Source organism: Myotis yumanensis, unplaced genomic scaffold (genome assembly GCF_028538775.1).
Source record: "Myotis yumanensis isolate MYYU_CA2020_CCGP unplaced genomic scaffold, mMyoYum1.0.hap1 SCAF_17, whole genome shotgun sequence".
NCBI classification, from domain to species: Eukaryota; Metazoa; Chordata; class Mammalia; order Chiroptera; family Vespertilionidae; genus Myotis; species Myotis yumanensis.
The window spans coordinates 24,969,213-24,991,910 of NW_027223768.1; the positions used below are offsets into that span (position 1 = coordinate 24,969,213).

General features: G+C 42.0%; 1 protein-coding gene across 2 annotated transcripts in view; it reads right to left on the reverse strand.

Moving 5' to 3' along the window:
* COLGALT2 (collagen beta(1-O)galactosyltransferase 2) overlaps nt 1-22,698 on the reverse strand; it is a 74,245-nt gene that overhangs the window by 18,152 nt on the left and 33,395 nt on the right. For both annotated transcript variants that reach the window (XM_070396395.1, XM_070396396.1), the window contains exons 2-6: nt 14,390-14,500; nt 11,482-11,599; nt 10,452-10,586; nt 6,599-6,803; nt 1,220-1,339 (exon numbers count right to left, since the gene is read on the reverse strand). In XM_070396395.1, coding sequence (XP_070252496.1) covers nt 1,220-1,339; nt 6,599-6,803; nt 10,452-10,586; nt 11,482-11,599; nt 14,390-14,500 — 689 coding nt within the window. The remainder of the gene's footprint in view (nt 1-1,219; nt 1,340-6,598; nt 6,804-10,451; nt 10,587-11,481; nt 11,600-14,389; nt 14,501-22,698) is intronic.

Below are 22,698 nucleotides of genomic sequence, written 5' to 3' on the forward strand. Positions count from 1 at the left end.
TACTGTAGTGTCCATACCATAGTCCGAGTGACCTTTCTTATACATTAGAGGTCATTCTGACTGGGCTCACGTCCTGCCCACTGCCGACATGCACACATCCTGTGCTCTAGTGATGAACAACTGAATTTCTTAGATCCTGTGTGACAATTCAGTGCAAATAGGCCCTCCTTTGGGAAGCCATGTCCAACATCCTTCCCTACGCAGGGTGGATCTGTAGCTTTCTCCTTAGCCACTTGTACATTATACATAATAATTAGTGTAGCTACTGATTATCGAGCCTCTACCAATCCTGACATCATGTAGACCTGGAGGCAATAACAACACAGTGTGTAAGGACACACGTTTTGGAGGCCACAAGATTGGTTCAAAACCCAATCTGTCATTTCCTTAGCAGGATGATCTGGGGCAAGTTACTTAAACTCTCCATGCCTCAATTTTTTCATCTTTAATATGGAGATAATAAACCCTTTTCACTGCTCTGCTGTAAGGATTAATGAGACAATGTATAAAGCAGCCTTAGCTGGTTTGACTTAGTGGATAGAGCATCGGCCTGCAGACTGAAGGGTCCCAGGTTTGATTCCGGTCAAGGGCACATGTCTGGGTTGCAGGCTTGATCCCCAGTAGGGGGTGTGCAGGAGGTAGCCAATCAATGATTCTCTCTCATCATCGATGTTTCTATCTCTCTCTCCCTCTCCCTTCCTCTCTGAAATCAATTAAAATATGTTTTAAAAAATGCTTAGTATGGTATCTGATACATCATAACTATTAGTAAGATGAAGTCATAATTATTGTTGTAGTTATTAGACTTTTTACATATATCATTGAACATCTTCCCCCAAAGCCTACAACTTTTCATCATCTCCAGTGTACAACTAAACAAGTTAGATTACTTGCCCAAAGTCATATAATTAGAAAGCAGCCACGTTAGAGTTTAAATCCCAATACAAAGCTCCATGATAGCCCTGATGACATTGTGTGAAATGCATTTACTGTGTACCCAGCTCTCCACCTGGACGGATGCTCCCTGAGGGAAAAGACTTTGTCATGTTCACATTTCACATTAGGGAAAGTTTAAGAACAAAGGAGCAGATGAATAGCCATGTTTCAGCCAAGGCAGACTGATGGCTGTGAGACCCCAGTCCTGGGGCAGGGGAGGTGTGTCTGTGGTGGTCACGGTGGCAGTGGAACAAGAGCCATCACAGGCTCTTGGGTCACTCACTCATTGCTTCTATCTGCACGTGGATGAGGGTTTCGACGTCGTCCTGCAGGGTCTGATGGGGCTTCAGGGGGATGGGCAGGTAGCCGTAGTGCTCTCTGTTGCAGAGGTACATCTGGATGCCTGAGGACCCAAGAGAGGGACAAAGCCGACCAATCAGAAAACAACACTTGTTAGTTCTGTAGTGATAACTATGGAAAAGGAGGCTGGACTGTGGCTGGTGCTGGGTTTGGCTCTGATATTGAACAAGTAGCTGTTTCAGGCACTGTCTGCAGACCTCAAAAATGCTCCTTTATTAAGAAAGTATAACACAGCATTGGGGTCTAATAAAAAGCCTGGGCCATTCTTCAGCTCAGAGGAAATTGATTTTTTTCTCTCTAAAGAACAAGCATAGTTGTGGTCTGAAATGAACACTAGAGGCATGAAGGGATCAAAAAGGAGGCAAGGAATTCCCGTTCCAGAGAACAGACTAGAACACTGCAATCCACCAACAGGAAATAACGAGAGACTGAGGAATAAAATCCATATTTGATATGAAAGCAAACAGGAAAATCCTGTAAGGCTGACAGATTACGAGAGCTAAATCTAGGCACATGTAGATCAAAAAATAAAAAGCAAGGAAATTTAAATTCTCCATGACTCTCTTTAGTTTTATTTCTTCTCTGAGCAAGCTCCCTGAGAGCAAGTTTCCTGGATTTGGTGTCAACCAATGGACATGAAACTTCTAGAACAAATTCATAAAGGAACAAAAGAAAGTCTGCATCTCAAGGCCTGTGAAGAACCTGCCAGAAATATGCCACAGCCCTCTCATATTCAACACTGGTCTTATAGCCCCAGCTGGCTAGTTCTGAGAGTTATATTACACAGCATCTGTGTTCAACCAGATAGCTAGGAATGTTGGGATCAAGATGGTCTCCTAGGGACCCAGCAGCAGACACAGTTTTGACTAATGAGAAGATTGCTTCATTAAAAGAATGAGTCTGCCAAGCGCTGGTCCATGTGTCCAAGCTTCTGACTTGTTAATTGCTAGAATCATCTATGTTTTCCAGAGAGAGAACTACCTGCACAGAGCCTTCTCTATTTTGTGCAGATGAGATTTCCTCCGGTCAGCTGGATCACCTGCCAAATCAGCTGTCTCACGGCATTAACTGAAAAGAACAGGGAAGAAAAGAGCTTCTATCCTCTCCTTTGCTGACTCTGGCTGAATCAGGGTTGGTCCACCAATCACTGTCACTTCTCTTGCCTTCACTGAGTGAAGTCATTAGCTCTGCTGTGCGCCCGCACGAAGGCTTCTGGGGAACTTCAAACCCAAAGCTACCCTCTTGCAAGTCATGATGAATTCAGAAAGGAGAAGAAAAAGTGATTTCAGGTTTAGGTTGCCTCTCAACCCTCAACTTTCCAAAGTTGCCATTCAACTTTCCAAAGCTTCAAAAAAGAGGACATGAGACCCAGCTGAGCTATCCATCAAGTGAGGAAACAAGAGAGGCATGTTCAAACATGCAAGGTCATAAATGTTTACTTTCCATCACATGGTCTCACCAAGTTACTGGATGATGTGGAAGAAGAAGAAGGAGAAGGAAGAGGAGGGGCGGGGGCGGGGGGAGGAAGAGGGGTGGAGGAGGGTTACAAATAATAAGGAAGATGGGACACAGTAAAGAGGACAGTCAATGAAGAAGAGAAGAGAAGAGGGTCCCAGGGTGACAGCTGTGGCACCACTCAGATTAGAGTGTATCAGAGGCTCCAGGCCAGGCATCGTCACCAATAAGAACAGCAGATAAATCGGACCATTCTAGAAACCTAAAACACTAATTCAAAATAATCATCTCATCCCTATGTTTACTGCAGTGTTATTTACAATAGCCAACCTATGGAAACAGCCCAAGTGTCCATCAATAGACAAGTGGATAAAAAAGCTGTGGTAGATGTATACAATGGACTATTACTCAGCCCTGAAAAAGAATGAAATCTTACCATTTGCAACACTATGGATGGACCTAGAAGGTATTATGCTAAGTGAAATAAGTCAGTCAGAGAAAGACAAATACCATATGATCTCACTTATATGTGGAATTTAAAGAACAAAATAAATAAACAAAATAGAAACAGACTTATAGACACAGGGAACAGACTGATGTCTGCCAGAATAGAGGGGGTTTGGGGGACTGGGTGAAAAAGGTTAAGGGATTAAGAAGAACAAATTGGTAGTTACAAAACAGTCACAGGGATATAAAGTTCAGCATAGGGAATATAGTCAATAATATTGTAATAACTATGTATGTTGCCGGTTGGGTACTGGAAATATCAGGAGGAACACTTTGTAAAGTATATGATTGTCTAACCACCATGGTGTGCACCCGAAACTAAATAATGTTGAATGTAAACTGTAAAAAGAAAGAAAGAAAGAAAGAAAGAAAGAAAGAACAAAGAAATGAATGCAGACGTACTTAGCTATGGGAAAAAAAATGTCACCATTCTAACATGAGTTCTAGACAATTAAGGGTTAAATTTTAAAAGGAAATGTGTTCATAACTAGATAAAGTCTATGAAGGAATCTGGTACTCTCAGTGAAAGCTGCTTCTGGGAAAACAAAATTCTCTTTGATACTGCATCTTAAAGGACTGTACCTACTTACCTTATGAAGATATCCATCATTTTCTTATACTCACATAGTATATTAATATTGTAAATTGATATTTCTGATGAAAATTCAGAGAGGTTATGATTGGCCCAAGGTCATACAGTAAGTCATTAGTGCCAAACCTCTGTCCCTAAAGGCCAATGCCAAGCCTCTTTATCCACCCAGAATTTGGAAGCCGAGCCTCAGAACCAGTAACCACACAGGATTGCCACCCCTGCACATGGGGGCACTTTTGGTCACTACCAGTGATGTGCAGGAGGCAGATCACCCACATCTTGCCTCTTTTGACACTGAAAGATGATGGGCTGGCGCCAAAGATGGTTTCCGTGGCCACGATACAGACCCAGATCACTGGCCACAATGGGAAGTGAACTCCTGACCCTGCCCTTACTACAGCCACAGAGACTTGCCTATGACCCCTGTGCTCTCTTCTTGGGCTGGATGGGCAGCAACACCCCAGTGCCCAGGCGCACTTGGTCTGACCCTTTCACTCATCGCCCAAATGTGGTGATGCCTGAAGTCCAAGCTTAAAGAGTAAGGATCGAGGTTTGTGGCTAGATGGTCCTAACTGGGACACACAGACCCTTTATTTCCTTCTCGACAGTTAAAAAATGATGCTCCAATGGATGAAGCACAGCCAGGGAGCTTCACAAGAGTGAGAACAAAAGAATCATATCATCCTTCATCAAGACTCTTTCAGGGGGGAAGGGAAGTGCTCTGCTTTGGATCTAAGAATGGAAGAGCCCAGAAATACTCGATGGCTGCATTCACGTCTCTCCTGAAAATACTTCAAGAAAGTGAAAGGGCTACCTTAGGACCACACCACCATCTGGGAAGCTTTTCCATTCCTCCAAATGCAGTCATTCTTTCTGTCTTGTCTCCTGGCCTGTTCACGGTTTGTACCACCCATCTGACCCTCAGCTTTCACTGTTTCATAACTATATTTACGTTTCCACATGTAAAGGTCTTATCTCCCCAAACACAGAGACTAACACGATGGTAAGCACAAGAGGAAGGACTAGAGCCCTGATCCCCTCACCTTCCTTTCTCCCTCTCATTTCCCCAAAGAGGGGAATCACCAAGCAGCTTTTGGGCCTCTGCACCTGCTTTCAGTGTCCCGGGAGGACCCTTGGGAAGTCTGGCCAATCATGAATGAAGGCCGAGTGAATAGGACAAGTGAAGGGCAGAGCTGACAAATTCCTTCCCAGCCTGTGTCGCTCTCCTAGCCACAAATCCAGTTTTTGGTTTAAAAGAATTATCAACATAGTTTAGCGCCTGGGTCACCATAATGCCTTATGCAATGCTGTAAAAGGGGGCTCTGTTAGGCGAGGATCGTTACTGTAACTGTTCACAGTACACTTTCTTGGAACGTCCTTCCTTCTAGCTCTGAAGCAAAGGGCCTGGCACAAATAGAAGGAATGAGAAGGCCCTGCGTCTGCTTCTCATCCTGGGGAGGTCAGAGCCAATCACAGACCAGGAGGAAAGAAGCGGTTTCATTAACATTGACATAGAACCTTCAGGAAAACGTCCAACCCACAGGAGAACAAGAACCTTGCTTTTGCCTTGACACAGGCCTAAAAATGCCTGCATCTGGCCAAGGAGTCCCAATGGCCTTGTCAGCCAAGGGGGAAAAAAACCAGCCTTCCACATTCCCACCAAATATTCTCATTCCTACCAAGTCTACAGCACGATGAGTTTATTCACCATCCGCCTGGTTTCTAAACTCACTTTGGCTAGTGGCTAAGGGACACATTTCTGGCTCATTGATAATGGGATCTGGCTTCCGTCCTGAGAATAAAACTTTGCTTTAGGAACGTGAGCATCTTCCTGTTGAACTGCTTTGGTGAATTATGTCCTCCCTGACAGCATGTGCAGGTGACACAAGAGAAATAACTTTCGTTCCTATTGACTTGTCTTCTTTAAAAGACTTACACTCGCCTCTGGAAATGCTTTCCTAGTGGTTCATGAAAGACTTAAGTCCGGCTTTGCCTGACCTTCAATGGGGACTGTGGTTGACACCCCAAATCTACTCTCTCCTTCTTCTAGAGCAGGAGAATGGGGCTCTTGATTGCATAGACAACATTCTGAGCCCCCTAGGTGTTGTCCTGTGTAAGTGCTGGTTAATGGGTTATGCATGGAAGTGACGTGTTCAATTTTCATGAATACCCTTCAAGGGGAAGACACTGCCGACCCTCTCTGGTTTTCACTCAATGGCTGGAACGCATTCCTAGTAATAAGACATCTTGGATTATACAATTAAGGATGATGCCTCAGGGAGGGTGGAGAAGCAATGGAGAAGGATCCTGAGTCCCTGAAAATGTGTAGATTAGAGCAACTACACCAGCTCAGACTTTTTAAAGAAGAAATAATCTTCCATTTTTAAAGTCTGGGTTTATTTATTTTTTGCCAGTGTTGTTTTGGTCTCTGTCAGTTTCTGATTAATAAAAGGACTCCTTTATGGTGCAATGCAGTAGCACCATAAAGAACCACTAACTGCCCCTTGCTCCCACCACCACCACCACCCTCCTCCCACTGCTCAGTAACAAGAGTGGATTCTGGGTAAGGGCTCTTGGTCATTGGTGCTCACAGGGACAGCAACACAGAGGGTGCTGGGGTGAGAACTGCAGCAATCAATTGCCTCTAACACTACCTGCAGAGTTAGCCTATTTCCTTAGACACAAAACAAAAAGGCTGGTTATTTGCAGTGTTTCCCTGGGGGCGGTGCCACCCAATACCAACAGTACCTGCTTGCCTGCTGGAGAAGGCGAAGACGATGATGTCATCGAAGGTCCAGGTGTAGTCCTGGTGCGGGGGATAGAACATGAGCTTGTCAGAGGCTTCCTTCCTGAGGTCAATCAGGAGTGTGGAGTGGACCATGGGGACGGGAAAGCAGCCCATCCTCTTCCATTCTCTGATCTGAAGGTAGTCCGGGGTCCGTTTATAGAAGCCCTGCAAAAGAGCAAGCAGGGAGGCTGTGTTCTCTCGTCTGAGACTTCATCTTTCATGGTCATCTGCCAGCCGATTCCTTCTAAGTCAGCACCAGTTAGGGTGAAGTCCCCAAGCAAAGTCACCTTCACTCTTTTTATCTTGGCCTAAGAATTTGGACTGAGCCTAAGAACTGCTATTTACAGATTAAGTAATACTAAAAGGGTCCTGTTATCAGAAATAATTTTGGTTTCAGCCTATCTCTTGATTTAATAATTTCATAGGAGTACATTTTATGTTGACTTATGAAGCATGAGTATGAAGAGGTGGCAAAGCCAAGCAATGAAGGTGTCTGCCGGCCTGAATTCAAATCCCACCTCTGCTACTTATTGTCTGCAGGTATTGGTCAGAGTACTCAACCTAGTTCCTCATCTGTAAAACAGAAGTGACAGCCCTTTCCACTCGATGGGGATGCCTTAACCATTCAGAGTGCTTATAGTAGTGTTGGCATTGAGAAAGCATCATTGGCTATTATTAAAATGGCTACATTACATTGGTTAATATTTTTAACTCAACATGCAGTACTGAGACATAGAAATAGGGTCTTCTTTCTATGAAGTTATTTATTCAATATTCTGGTGGAGCTGTCACTGCTCCAAAGAATTCCCCTTTGGAAAGTTCCTTGTGGGCAAGCACACAGGGCAACCAATCCCTTGACTTTGTGGTCACATTTTCTGTTATGATGTCAGGGCCCACACACAAGGCATTGCAGCCTCTTTCACGTCTCGGGCAATCCCTTGCAGTGGTTCTCAACCTTCCTAATGCCGCGACCCTTTAATACAGTTCCTCATGTTGTGGTGACCCCCAACTATAAAATTATTTTCGTTGCTACTTCATAACTGTAATTTTGCTACTGGTATGAATCGTCATGTAAATATCTGATATGCAGGATGTATTTTCATTGTTCGCGACCCACAGGTTGAGAACTGCTGCTTTAGTGTCTAGATGAGTGTTCCAGCTGAGCTAACCCTAACCCTGACCACGTGGCAAGGTGGAAGCCGTGCCAATTGAAACTTAGAGGATGTGAGGCTTAGAGTTACTTGAACCATCTTCCAGCTGTTTGATCTCAGCCCATGTTTGATCTCTTTGAGTTTCTTCTCACACGGCGTAGAATGGATCACAAGCACTAAGGTCTATGAAGATACTTTGAAAACTGTGGTTCATTATAGGGAGTATTATTAGTAGTATAATTTTTTATTAGCTTTTAAATGAAGGATCACTTAATATCCTTAAGATAGAACATGGGTTCTCCTAATACTTCAACTTGAAAACATTTTTCCCAAGGGATAAAGGGAAGGCTGGTCTTTAAGAACGCATGTCAAATATATAAGTTCTGGACAACTTAGGCACAATATTCTCAGAATGAGAAGCTTGAAAACGTCATGATGATGATGAATCACTGAATATCCCGGGGGCAGGGAGGAAGGGAGCAGAGAAAGGGAGTTAACATGCCTCCTGCAGACAGGCAGAGGTGAAAACTGTGTCTTTTGTCCCCACATAAGTTGAATGTTGTTGGTAATAATTCTTGTTCACTGGCCAGACAACAACACCAGGGCCGCTTTGTTTTGGATGCTCTGGAGACCAGGGCCTGCCTGAAGCACATGACATCACTGACTGCCCCAGTGGAAGCCTGACTGGGGATGGCAGCCAAGGGTAGAGGGGTAAAAATTAGAATTGCCCCTAAAGTGTTCAAATTTTTTATTTCAAAAAAATCCTCACCTGAGAATATGGTTATTGATTTTAAAGCGAGAGGGAGGGAGGAAGGGAGGGAAGGAGAGAAACATCAACGTGAAAAACATCGATTGGTTGCCTCCCACATACACTCGACCAGGGGATCCAACCTGTAACCTAGGTATGTGCCCTGACTGGAAATCGAACCCGAAACCATTCTGGTGTACAGGATGATGCTCCAACTGAGTCACACTAGCCGGGGCCAGGTTTTTTACTCTTATTGTGCAAAATAAGTGAGCAATTTCTCCTATTTGCTTTTCATGATGAAAGCAAACAAGAAGATAATTGAAACCTGGAGGCTGCAGTCCCTAGAATAATCCACCCTTATGGCTGATGTCACAGCATAACTCATTAAAAACAACCGAGTGATTCTGCCACGCGAGGCACTGCAGATCATTAACTAAGAGTGTGTGAATTCAAATGCACCTAGATAACGTTCCAGCCCAAGAACTGAATGACTTATACAAATATGAACTTAATGCTTCCCTAGAAGAGATGTGGCTAATAACATGCATCTGAAACCTCTTGGGACTGCGGGAAATACTGTAGCGAAAGAGGAATGCCTCGTCCAGTAGTGTGTTAGAGCCACTGACTGCTATGTTTTCAGGAACTGTGCAAGCCAGTTGACATGTTGACAGCTGTAAAAATAAAAATCAAGTTAATGCCACCATCTAACAGAACCGCAGATGTCAGCTATGCATATTTTTAATAATTATCTCATCAAGTAGCTACACTGCAATTTACTTAACCTTTCCCTTAGCTTAAACAACATTTAAGTAGTCTGCATGGTGGGAGTAACTTACACCACGAAAACTGGCAAATGTTACCAATCAGGATTTTCCTCCCACAGAGAGCCAGTTATTAAACATTTATCATTTGGCCCCAAACCAAACAAAATATAAAAGAGGGACGCACAATTGTAGCCCCTTGGGTCTGAGACCACATTTAACATATATATATATATTTTTTCCTTAAGCACATCTTTATTCTATATTGATATATACGACATTGATCAGTTTATCTCTCGCATTTAACTAAAGAGTAAAACTATAACCAGCCGTAAGCATTCACTGTAACAGATCTCTAGACTTTAAAGATTTTACAGTGGAAAAGAGAGGTGATGGAAATAAAAGAATTCCGATTTTAACATGAATTTTGTAAAAACAAGCTACCATAGCAGTTCTAATTATTGGATCTCTTTAGAAATAAATTTGGCAACATATATCAAAGGTCATAAAAATATTTACACTCTTTGACTAAGTAATTCCACTTCTAAGAAGTTATCCTAAAGAAAAAATATTAAATACAAAAAAATTATATTAATCATGACAGTCCTTATAATAGTTAAAAGTTGCAAACAACTTAAATGTTTTTAAACTAAGAGAAAGGTTAAGTTGCACTATAGCCACTTGACATAGTTATTAAGGACATGCAAACTGTTATCTATGATGTTAGAGTGGTGGAGATTAACATGACATTTTTACCTTTTTTCATTTTTAAATTTTTCTATAGTATTCTTATGATAGTGTTAATGACAAACAAAACAAAACAAAACAAAAAACCAAACACACCACCTATTAAATTTTGTTAAAAATCTCTGAGTCAGAAAGAAAAAAAGTACAAATGCCAGCAAGCTTTATTGGTTCATTTAAGCTTCTAATGCTAAAGTCACTAGAATGTTTTCTTCATAATTCATTAATTCAGAAGCACTCACTGGGTGGTGGCATTGGACCTGGATATATCTCCTTTCCTGAAAATGCTTGCTCTGAAATGGCATGCATCTTTCAAAGGAGGAAATGAGAAAAAGGTTAATAGGGCTACTGGTGACTCAGAGCCGCCTTGTTAAAACTCATAGCTTTCACTCATTAGCCACAGACTTGCCTGAGGTGTGATTCCGCACCAGAAATTGGAGTACAGGCCCCGAGACTCCAGCATGGGGGCCACGATGGTTTTGTTTTCGGCAATCAGTAGATTGAGGGTCTGTGGATTAGTCAGGAAGTTGTCAACATCTATGAACTAGGAAAAGAAAAAGATAAAGTCAGGTGAAAAGGTACTTGTCGTCATGGGTTCAGGAGTAACCCAACACCTGCGGCTGGCTCATGAGCTGTGGCACCAGTTATCTATGTTCTCCTTATGGGAGCTCATTGCAACAGGATGGCTTTCATTCAGACTAAACACACTTAGTCTAACTTCTACATGTTCAGCTCCGCAAAAGGCACCAGGCAATGAATTGGTGTTACCACGCTGGGGACACACGCAACCAGGACCCAACCCACAATATTCAAACGGGAAATGGGAACTGTAGCTGCTTAAGAAGACGTCCTTTCCAGTGGAGAGAGGTTCATGGAGGATGAGGATGGAACAAAATATTGACTCCTGATCATCAAGTCCAGCATGTTCTGGACCACCTCACAGTTCTAACAGAAGTGATGGAAATTCACCACCAGAGCCCAGCATCATGGGGAGCAACTAGGAAGCCAAGAAAGAGGTGCCATTTCCCCAGGTCACTCAGGAGCAAAATGGAATGGCGTTTCAGAGCTGTTCATTTGAATCTCTTTTTATACAATTAATTTAATTCTTCTGAAAAGTTATTAAGACTATATTATTTTACCTACAGCATCTCCCATGAGCTACAAAGATTGGGATTTTTATGCCTGTTCTATGAAAGAGAGTGAATAATTCAAGAGCTTGTTTGCTTACTGAAAATGCATGTCCGAAGTGGGTCTGAGATGAAATCCGGGTATCTCAATATTAAATTCCCAACATTTCCTCCGTGCCTTTATTAAAAAGTGGAGAAGGTAGGGCCTAAACATAAGATTATTTTACTTGATCCCACAGTCCTAGTTTTCGGACAACTGATCTGGACATATTCTAGATAACAGTTGTCAAGAAATCAAACATCTGATTTTACCAGAATGTAGTCTGACCATTTTTCCCTCGCAGTTCGAAGGGCTGCCTGCCGTAGTTTCATCACGTGGGCAAACCGGGAGGCCGGCCAGTGCTTTGGACCAATTTCATCAGGATAAGACCTAAAATAATAATAAATAATAGTAGTAGTAGTAGCTTTCATTACTGAGTGCCTATATATTCCAGGCACTATGTAGAAACTCATTGAATCTTCCACTCACCCTCGCTTGAAGTAGATACTATTCTTGTTAGTATCATCCCCACATACACATAAAGAAACTGGAGCAAGGAGAGAGCAAGGACTTCTGCTTACCATACACAAGAATCTTTATGTGAAATAGTTCAGTGGGTCCTAAAGGGAACCCACCGAGTCCCTACTAGGTAAGTAGAATTGTCTCTGAGTATCCGAGAGGTATTGGTTTCAGGACCCCGGTGATTACCAACATCTGTGGATGCTCAAGTCCCTTCTATAAAATGGTGAAGCATTTGCATATAACCTGCACACATTGTCCCATATATTTTAAATGTTCTCTAAAGATTATTTTGAATACACAGAACAATATAAATGCTATGTAAATAGTTGTTATCCTTTATTGTTTAGGGAATAATGACTAGAAAAAGTCTGTACATGATCAGTATAGATGCATTGTAGGCGTAACTACACTGTACACACACCAGCAAAAAGTAATACTTTTTTTCTGAATACTTTCGATACACCATTAGTTGAATTGCAGGTATGGAACCCACCAACTGTATTACTATTCTCCCGTTTCACAGATGAGGAAATTGGTGTAGAGCAGTTTGAGCCATTTGCTTAATGCTATGTAGTTAATAAAGGGCACAGTCAGGATTTAAACCCAGGCATAACCCCAACGCTCATATTCCTAGGTACTTCTTAAAATACATTTTTGCCATCAGGTACATTTGGAAATTTGTAGCATAAAAATGTGAGTTTCCCAGGAGAAAGAAAGGTTTAATTTTCTTGGGCAAGTCTCAGGAAAGGATGCCACAGAAGCGAACACATGGCTGTATCCCGGGTGAAGGGAGGTCATGGAGCAATGCATAGTCCTTGGGATCTCCATCAGCATCCTCAGAAAGGCCGGCCCCAGGCTCTCGCATGGCCACATAGGCCGATGGGTGCTGTGCCCTTGAGAACCCTTCTGAAAACTCCTAATTGGCATGGGCATTGACATTGCCACAGTGGCCCAAACTGGCCACCACTTCAAGTTCTTAGAGCTGTGCTGGTAGTACACGAGCCTTGGAGAATGAAAAACCGCAAAAACTATACAAATAGGATGAATAAAACTATGTACCGCACAGGAATTCTCTGGGATGCCTTCCCCTATTATTGCTTCAAGGAAAAGCAGTGCAATTCCTGTTTTGCTGAATATATCACCCCCCTCCCAAATGCCTCTCCTAATATTTTTCCCATTGACCTTGGCGTACAACACATTTAGTCAAACACTGGCTATAGAGAAAATTACCAGGATGCAAGGTAGGAACATAAAGTCTTTCAGGGCCATTCTAATGATGCCGAATTCCATTATAAGGGACTCCAAGAGAGTGTTCAAAAATTTTTGTAGTGTTCAAATTTTGTAGTTAAATGTTGCTTGATATATGGATCACAAGCTGGGATTTGAGATATGTATATACATGCGTACACATATAACATAAGAATTATATACAGAGAGACTAGAAGGACAAAAAATTGTTCTGGGATGGCACTTATCATACAGATTTGGCTTTCAATGAATGACTTATTCTGGGCAAAAATTCAGGCAACTCAATTCATTCTACTTGTACAATTCCATAAGCTGGAATTGTAGGAGCCTTGGGAATATGTACAACAGTAATATGCTTACTCATTCACTCATTTGTTCAACAAGTATTAATTTTGTGCCTGCCAAAAACTGCATTGGGGGAAATATAATTTGTGTACTTTAGCCCCCGACAAAGAACTCAGAAACTTGGAAAAATGCATAGATTATATAGTTTATGTTCGTGAAGTATACGGTTGTGTCAAAAAGAATGATGGAAAAAATAAGCAACACACGTGTTGAGAGAGAGAGAGAGAGAGAGAGAGAGAGAGAGAGCTCTGTAACTGAAATGACTGGCAACAGCTTTCGGTAGGAGGTGGGATTTGGGATAAGAAGTGGTTATAAAGAAAGAAGGGTCTTCTAGGAGAACAAACCTACACAAGCAAAAGCTTTGGGTTGAAAATAAAAGGAACATTCTAGAAAAGCAGGCATTTTTGGGCGGAAGAATCAGGAAATGTGGGTGCATAGGTATGGGTGCTAAGTGTGAGAGTCACTGGAGTCTTTTTAACAGAAAAACTAACCCATTAGTATTTTAGATAGATTGATTTGATAGCAAGATATATAGAATGACTTGAAGATGGAAGCAACTAAGAAATTGGTCTGGTTAAGATTAGAAATAACCTAAATGCCCACCAGTAAGAGATTGATTATATAATCATGGTATTTCCATACAATGGATACTTTGCAGTCATAAAGATAACAAAGAAGCTACTTAACTATAGAATGATTACCAAGATATGGTAAGTGAAAAAGCAAGGTGTATATAAAAAGTATACAAACTTTTCACTATGATGCCTCAAGTAGAAAAGGTTTATACTCAAAATGTGAATCAATATTATCACTATTTTAACACATAGAACACCATGGTGATTTACTTGTGAACTCATGAGAACTGGAACTTGGCTGGGACCTGCTGGAGTAAAGAGGAAGGGAGAAAGATAAAGATCTGCCAAAGGAAGAAACTTACTAGAGGTGCAGATGAAAAACAAAGAAAGGTCACAGGCACCTCCAAGGCTGGAAGCCTGGATGGCTGGAGAACTGGTTAAGGGAGGAAGGGTCCTTAGTGAGTTCACAGAATGTCCTCTGGCTACTCACTCAGGCTCATCCATGGGCCTCCATTCCACGTAGTGATAGAGCCTCTGTACATTCTTCAGCCACTCCCTGAGGATTTCTGTTGTGTTGTCCGCATTGTGATCAGTGGCTGCCCTGCACGAGAGAAAGCACAACAGAGGTCAGGTATGCCATGCGAAGGAAGCGGGGGGGCAGGGGGAGGGGGAGCCAAAAGACCCCAGATTAAGTGACAGGAGAATGACCAGTTCTAAAAACTGTACATAAGAAAACGATCCTCTCACAGTACAAACGGAGCAATATATTCCTAAAGAGAAAGAGATACTGCTTCAAATCATCCTGTGTCATTAGATCCTTAAACAAGGCTCGGCCAACAGCAGAGTAAATGGCTGTACTAAAACGGTATATGCATGAAATGAATTAAGAAGCTACAGTAAATTCATTACTCTTCTTGGAAATCTTCCTGTTTGCTTTAATTTTCATTTATCCAAGATATAAACTCTGCCTTTTAACTTCACGAACAATTACCCTTAATTTAAGCAGTAATTCAGTTGCATTTTCATTTCAAGTTCATTTGCAGGGCCACAACAAAATTTCTAGCCAGTGCTTCTTTAATCACATACAATAGAAGGAAAAGCCACAATAACAGTTCCCAGTATAAAGCTCAAAATCTAAGGTATCCTCACAGATCCATTTTAGATTAACTTCACTTATACAAAAAAAGAGTACCATCGAAAGCCTTCAAATAATGCATACAAAGCTTATTTCTGTTCAACTTTGAAAGGTGTAACAAACTGATCCACTTATAAAGGTGCTTAGCTCGCCTATTCAAACAAAAATATTTTCATATTGTATCACAAAGCAAACTCATACTGTGTATCAGATACACATCTAAAACAAAGAACAGGTAGAAATGAAGAGATATACCAGTCTTGGAAAAGAAAGAGGGAAAGCAGGGGTTATAATCTTGACATCATATAAGGTAGAATTCAGGCCAAAAAATTATAATTTTAAAGGATATAATTCACATCAGAGATATAATGAATGTGAATATGTTTGTACCTTGATATAGTACAGGGGCTGGCAAAGATTTTTCTGTAAGAGCTACAGAGTAAATATTTAGGCTTGCAGGCCATACACTCTGTCCCAGCTACTTCCTCTGCCATTGTAGCAGTAGAGCAATCATAAACACACAAAAAGGAATGAACATTCTTGTATGCCAACCAAAACTTTATTTACAAAAGCAGGCAGCTAGTCTGCAGGCTGTAGTTTGTGAAATCCTGATATAGTGGAAAGTATAGAAATTGCAAGGAATTCCTTTCAGTGGAAGAAGGTGCAAATGGGAATAAAGTAAATATACAGAGAGGATCTATAGAAAACATTAAAGAGACTCTATTGTCTTCTCACGTACACATGGAACAGTCACAAAAATTGATCAACAATTATATGACAAAGAAATAAGATATTGGAAATAATATCAACAGCATTCTCTGGTCACAATGCAATAAAACTAGAGATTAGCAATAAAATAAAAACCAAAAGCATGCCATTAAAAAAAAAGTCCCTATTAAACAACTGTTGAGTAAAAGAATAAATACAAATAAATTTCAGAACTTATAAAAATGAATAATGGAAATACTATATACCAAAATTTTGGGAGACGATTATAGCAGTGATCAGAGAAAATGGTAGTTTTATCTCCTTAAATCAATCTAAATAAAGAAGTTGAATTCATACTCAAAAAGCTAGAGAAAGAACAAGAAAACAAACAAGCATAAAGAAAGAAATAATAAAGATACAGGTAGAAAGTCATGAGGTAGGAAACAGAAAAAGAATAGAAGTAAATAAATAAAAATGCTGAAAAAATTTTTGAGGAAAAAGAATTAACAAAAGACAACCCACTCGTTGACCTAATCAAGACAACACAAATATGAAAATAAGACATGACAAGGATAAGGGGATTGTGATTGATATGGAGGAACATTTGAAAATCATAAGCAATTACTTTGTACACATCAATGAAAAATAAAATTTAAAACTCGATATGTTGGGAGATTTCCTAGGAAGATGCGTGTTAGCACAATTGACTCCAGTAGAAATACCGAACTTGAACAGAACCATTTCCATGGAAGAAATAAAGACAGAAAAACAACAACACTAGGGCCAAATGGTTTCCCAAGGGAATTTTACCAGATATCTTAACAGATTAGATATCTCCAATGCTATGCGGCTTGTCCTCCAGAGCATAGGCGGGGGAAATCCAAGTTCTTTTCATAAGTCAGGTACTACGGTTACCTAAACCTAACGAAGAGTCATGGAAGAAAGAGATGTCTGAGATTCATAAAAGGGACGAAAAGTGCTTGGATTTTATTGGCAATTCAGCAGGTCCTTCTGAGAGAGAAAGCCATGGGCATGATCAGCAGTGGTTCCCTGAGAGCAAGGCCTTGATAAGAGCAAATGAAGAGGTGGCAATTTCAGTAAAGAGGACTTTGTTAACCCAATCCATAGTGGCTTTCCTTCTTTCTACTCTAGCTTTGGGAGGTCACTGCAGCTCCAAAAGTAACAAATGGAAATCTTTAATAGAATATTCAGGAATGTTCAAGAGAAAAAAAAAAAATTGTTAAGCAAAGCAGAGTGGAACCCAATGCTAGACAGGGGACAGATTTCTGTAAAACACCAAGTAACCTGGAATAGATACAGAATTCAAGTCACACGTAAGTCGTAAAGCAGGAAAAAAGAGGATAAGAGGTGTGTGACTATATTTGAAAAGTCCAATTTTGTAAGATGGATATTTGAACTGAAGCCAGTCTTACTAAAAACCAAGGCTAACATATCTACTTTCAAGCCCCTCCTGGGAACCAGACCAGAACCAGCTCCTCTCTTCAGAACAAGGTCTAAGAGGGGGGAAGACCACAGGCCCTCCTGGCATCCCACCAGCTGGAGCGGGAGAGTGGTGTGTGTGTGTGTGCAGCTGACAGTGCCGAGGGTCACCAGGGGAGCCCCTTGGACAAAGATAGGGTAATCCGAGGAGGTGGGAAAGTGGGAGAGAAAGCAGCGTGGGAGAGGGCCCCGAGTTCCATCTGGTTTTCGATTGTGCTAAGATGTACACGGCAGCGAGAATCACATGCACGGTGACACGCGGCTACATGCCACTGATGTCCAGCGAAATAGCCATGAAGGGCCCTGAGAGAGGCGGGCCATTGGTCTCCCAGTGTGAAGGCTGTCCAGGGAAATTCCTGGAACTGGGAATCGGCTCTAACGCACGCTATCCTTCACTCAAAATATGAGCATGTTAAAACAAAACAAAAAATATCCTGACTACAAGGTCAGCCAAATGTTAGGAGAATTCTATATTATTCCCAAATTACCTATAAATAGTGTAGGAGCATTTATACAGCATCTACTTCTTCCCTTGATTATGGTGTCTCCATTACCCAGGACTTAAATGCTCTCTGCCCTCCCTACACATTGATGCATTTCCTAATCATGGGGACAAAGTTGTCCATATTGTATGACATTTATTCTCCTGGCATACATACTAGACAACTTCAAACTCTATGTATCCACTACTGACAAACCTCCTTAAATACTAGTGGCTTAGACTAGGCAAAGATAAATGCGTCTAATTCAAAACAGAAGCGTAGATTTTAAATATTCTTTTTATTGAGTTGAAAAATTTTCCTATATAGTAACTTCCCAGAATTATTAAGGTTCTCTTTGTTCTCGGGCTTCTGAGGAAAAGAAGAGGCCTTCTGGCTGTGGTTGGAGGCCCATCCACACTGGTCTTTGATGTGCAGGGCCAACCACTGTCCCAGAGGAAGGGCAGCGCTGACCACAGCAGCCCACCGAGAAAGGCCTGCACCCCCACTCCCCACTCCCTGCCCTGCCCCTCCAGTCCCAGCGAAGGCAGATCCACAAAAATCCAGGCAGACAGTTCTCACTGCCGCCTCGTACTCCCTCGGACACAAATGTGTTTCTGTCCAAATACATAATCATGAAAGCACGCAGGCTCTGGTCCATTCAGAGAACTGGAGAGAGAGATAGCAAAGGGCCAGATGCGAACTCCCTGGAGGAAACACGAGGCTTCAGTTAAAGGCTCCATTTCCAGCGCCCTGGAGAAGAATGCAGCCGCGCGGTGCCTGTCCTGCTGCGAGACTGCACGAGCACCGGACACAAAGCACTGTGAGGCTGAGATGGATTTTTCCATCAAGCCGGGAAGTGGAGGACACGGAATATGTGAACCGCTCAGAAGCCCAGGCATCTCTTCCATCACCTGAAATCTCCTTCCAGGCCCGTGGGAAATGGGCGCTGTCTCAGGCCAGCCATCCTCCCACCAGTCAGACCAGGAAAGGCACCCAGGGAGGGAACAGACATGGCTAAAGGATTCCTTGATGGGAAGAGACATCGGCAAAGGTGATTTGCAAGTGATTTCCAGTCCTCATCAAACCGGAAACCCACTGTTTGAGCGCACAAGCGTGCACTGGCTGGAAGACCTTGCTCTTGGGAGTCCAAGACCGTTCAATCTTTGCCTCAATTCCCTAACCAGAGCGAAGTCACATTTCAATCAACAGCTCCTACCCTCTCTCTTCCCTGGGTCTCTCTGGCTCAGGATAAGATGGTAAGGACAGCTCAGCTCTTGAGCCTGCCAGTCCGCACATCATTCCTTTTCTTTGAAGGCCATGTTGGAACTTTGACTTTCTCTATCTCTTAAGGAGCACCAGGACCTGTCATCACTAAAAGATCTCTCTCCTCCACATCTAGGAGAGCTGTGGCTCTGATTTGGCTGCAGAGCTTGCAGCCGGTCCCCTCTCTGTCCATCAGTCTTGCTGGCTTCCTTTGGAGCTAGGAACCTGAAATGGAAGAGCTGGTAGAAACAGGTGCAAAATCCAGTTGGCCTCAGAGGGAAGTCAAGGCCATTTCTCATCATAATGCTGCCCATCCACTCTCTCTCTGCTTCTGCTTCTTCTTCCACTTCTCTAGCTCTGCATGTCAGCAAAAGCCCATTAGTCTCAGATTCAAAGTCAAATTAGGACAAAGGGAAACACACACCACACACAGTCAGTAGGATGTGCAGGGATCTCCTTGGCTCATGGAGTTCCCTGGCCAGCAAGTGCATTGTCACTGTTACAGGGAAAAGCAAGAGCTCCTAGAGTGGACTAGTGAATAAACATGTCTGCAGGATGATAGGGCTTTTCCTACTTTGGCTGTACCCCCCACATCCCCCAAATGAATGGAGATTTCTCTGGTAATATCTGAACACCCTGACATTTCTCCTTATTCCAGGGCAGTTTTCATTCCTCAGTCTTGGCTCTTAAACTAATAGCCAACTTGAAATAATTAGCACTGACTCATTTATTTTTACAAGGCCTACTAAGGTGTGAGGGTTAAACTCACATTGGTAATTGTAGGGCCATGGGAGCCATATAAACACGTGGTTCAGGTCTCCCAGCAGGTGGAACAGAGATATTGAGGAAACAGTACTCTTGATCACATCTGCACTGACCCTTGGGGAATGTTCTCAGCCTCCCTGCCACCCCAGAAAGTCTAGACTTCTGACACTATAGAGCAACAGGACTGCCATTGGGTGGGCAGGATGGAGGCAACGCTGTGTAGCAGTTGATCTTTGCTCCCTCCAGTGTCAAAATACGTCCCACAGAAGCTCAAGGGAAGAGCGGTGAGATGAACAACAAAATTAGTCACCACCTGGACTAATACCATGGATTCATACCATGACTAGTGAGTTGGCAAAAATGAATTTTCCAACTTGAGACTTCAAAGACTGTCCTCTTTACTGTCTCTTGTTTTCATTCAGTAAGGAAGGCTCATTGGTGTAGATGTAGAAAATAAAGAGCTCCACCTTCAAATAAAACTCCACTTTTGGAAGCAACTAGTAAAATACATTTTTAAGAAAGGTCATGTCATCAAGTCCCACCACTTCTGTTTCTGTCCTCAGGGACAGCCTCATCAGCAGCTGTGCTGCCAACGGGAAGAGATATGCTTGGCCACTTGGCAAAATATGATGATGGATACTTGCTTCTTGGGAACGGTATAGAGTTGTTTAAAATCTAGAATCCATCTGCTGGGTGGAAAGTTGATATGGATATGGTTAAGGATACAAATATGGATTGTGGAGGCCAGAGATTTCTCCCCCAAAAAAGCCTTTTTCTAAGTCCTACCAAGTCCATTAGTAGCAATTCTTTCTAATGAATGAAGAAATCTGTAAAACTCACTTCTCATGAACTCTCCTCACCAATAAAATAAATGTTTATACTCCCTCAACATCCCTTTTTGGTGTGTCCTGCTTAATCCCAGAAATAATCACAGACTTCCCACACCTGAAGGCTGGGTAAGAGTGATGTAAAAAGAAATGTTTGATTCTGGAAAGGCAGTCAAACAACAAATGCATTTTATTCCTAAGGGCCAGAAAGAGGAATGGTAAAATCTGCCGATTGACCATGTAATATAGTTAATTCAACATCAAGATGAACTTAATTAAACATATTACAAATGAGCCTTTTATTGATACCTTTGATTCTAAGCTATAGTTTTCCTCTGTTGGTGTTAAGAATCCTTCACCTATATATCATGTAGTATCCCATTTTAAGCCTCATTTAGGCATTAGATTGATCTCCCCATTTTATAGAAGAGAAGGCTGAGGGTGAGAGGTTATGACTTGCACAAGTCATGCAAATGGTGGGTATTAGATTTGGACTTTTTCTTCAGGCCTTTGATACTCTATTCCAACCTTATCTCAAACTCCCCCCCACCACACTCACCCACAAAGAGTGAATGCCCACCTGTCAGATTAGAAGAAATTATCTGCCTTGTCAAGGACATTAATAAACACGACCAATATGAAAAAATCTCAGTATGAATAATTTCAGGGGGACTTTTCCCAATCCAGCCCAATGCCAACAAAGGCTGAGCATAGATAACAAATGTGCCATGTATGAGCTAACCGTGTGAGCATAATGTTTTCAAGGTTCATCCATGTTGCAGTATTATCAGTACCTCATTCCTTTTTATGGCTGCATACTACTCCACTGTATGGATATACCACACTCGTTTATCCATGGATCACTTAGTGGACATTTGGGTTGTTTTCACTTTTTACTTTTATGAGTATTGCTGCTATGAACCTTCATATGCAAATTTTTGGGTGCACATATATTGTCATTTCCCTGGGGATTGTTGCTCACATCTTGGAACCCTGGAGTCCTGCTCCATTTGAGAAAAACAAACTGGTGAATAATTCTACGAAATAATATATTTTGCCAAATCGTGGCAGGTATTGCCTTTAGCATGGACCTATCCTTTTAATTCCTCAAAGGAAGGAAATGCTGAAAATACTATGAAGTGTTGGCCTACTTTATTCCATTTTCATGCACAGGTTCAGCTGCCACATAGGATGGGTTTTCTGGGAAAGGTGTGATTTCTAACATCCTGACCCATTTACTGGCAAATTTCATTTATACTTCTCAGACAAATGTGTCCGATTTATTATTATTATTATTATTAAATATTTTTAAATGTTGACATTATTGTAGGAGTTCCCCTCTTTCTCCCCTTTGCCCACCCCCACACCTCCTACCCCTTCCTTGGCCTTTACCAAATTATTGTCCATGTCCATGGGGTCTGCATGTATCATGTGTCCAAATTTCTCACTCAAAAACTATGTCTGGTGTATAGTAAACATTTAGCACAGGCTTATTGAATGAGTCAGTCAATGCTCGCATAAATGAATGACAAAATAAAAATATACTCTCCATATTTACAAAGGGCCTGCCACATAAGCAAAAGCAGCAGCAAATGTAAGAGAAAAATGCTAACCCCGCTAAAGCATTTTGACTTATTCAGAAGCCATCAGACTTCTTCCTGCTATTGCCCACTTCCCCCCTGAAAACGGCGGGCTAGACACATGATCGAAGACCAGAAAATGTCCAATTTGCCGCAGAGTCACCTACAATGAGAACTTGACTCCAGCTAACGAAACATTTCAGTTCAGTGCATTGCTGTAGCTCAAACCTGTTGTCTTGGTTCCAGTAATAACAGGCCCGGCCAGCTCCGGAGGGAGAGAGAAAATGTTTGCCTTGAGTTTACCTGCTGTAAAAAGTTTTAAGTCTGGCCTTCCCACATCACTTCATTTGAGATTTTTTTTTTCACTGGGGGGTGGCGGGGGGATACTGTTTGGCAGATGTTAGCTCCATGTTCATTTCCTATAATCACACTCAGGCAGACTGCAGAGACCGAGACATATTGGTGAGGAGGTTCGAGTTATTTACTCTTGTCCATGGTGTCAGGCTATTCTGATGGTATTTTCCCCTCCATCTCTATTA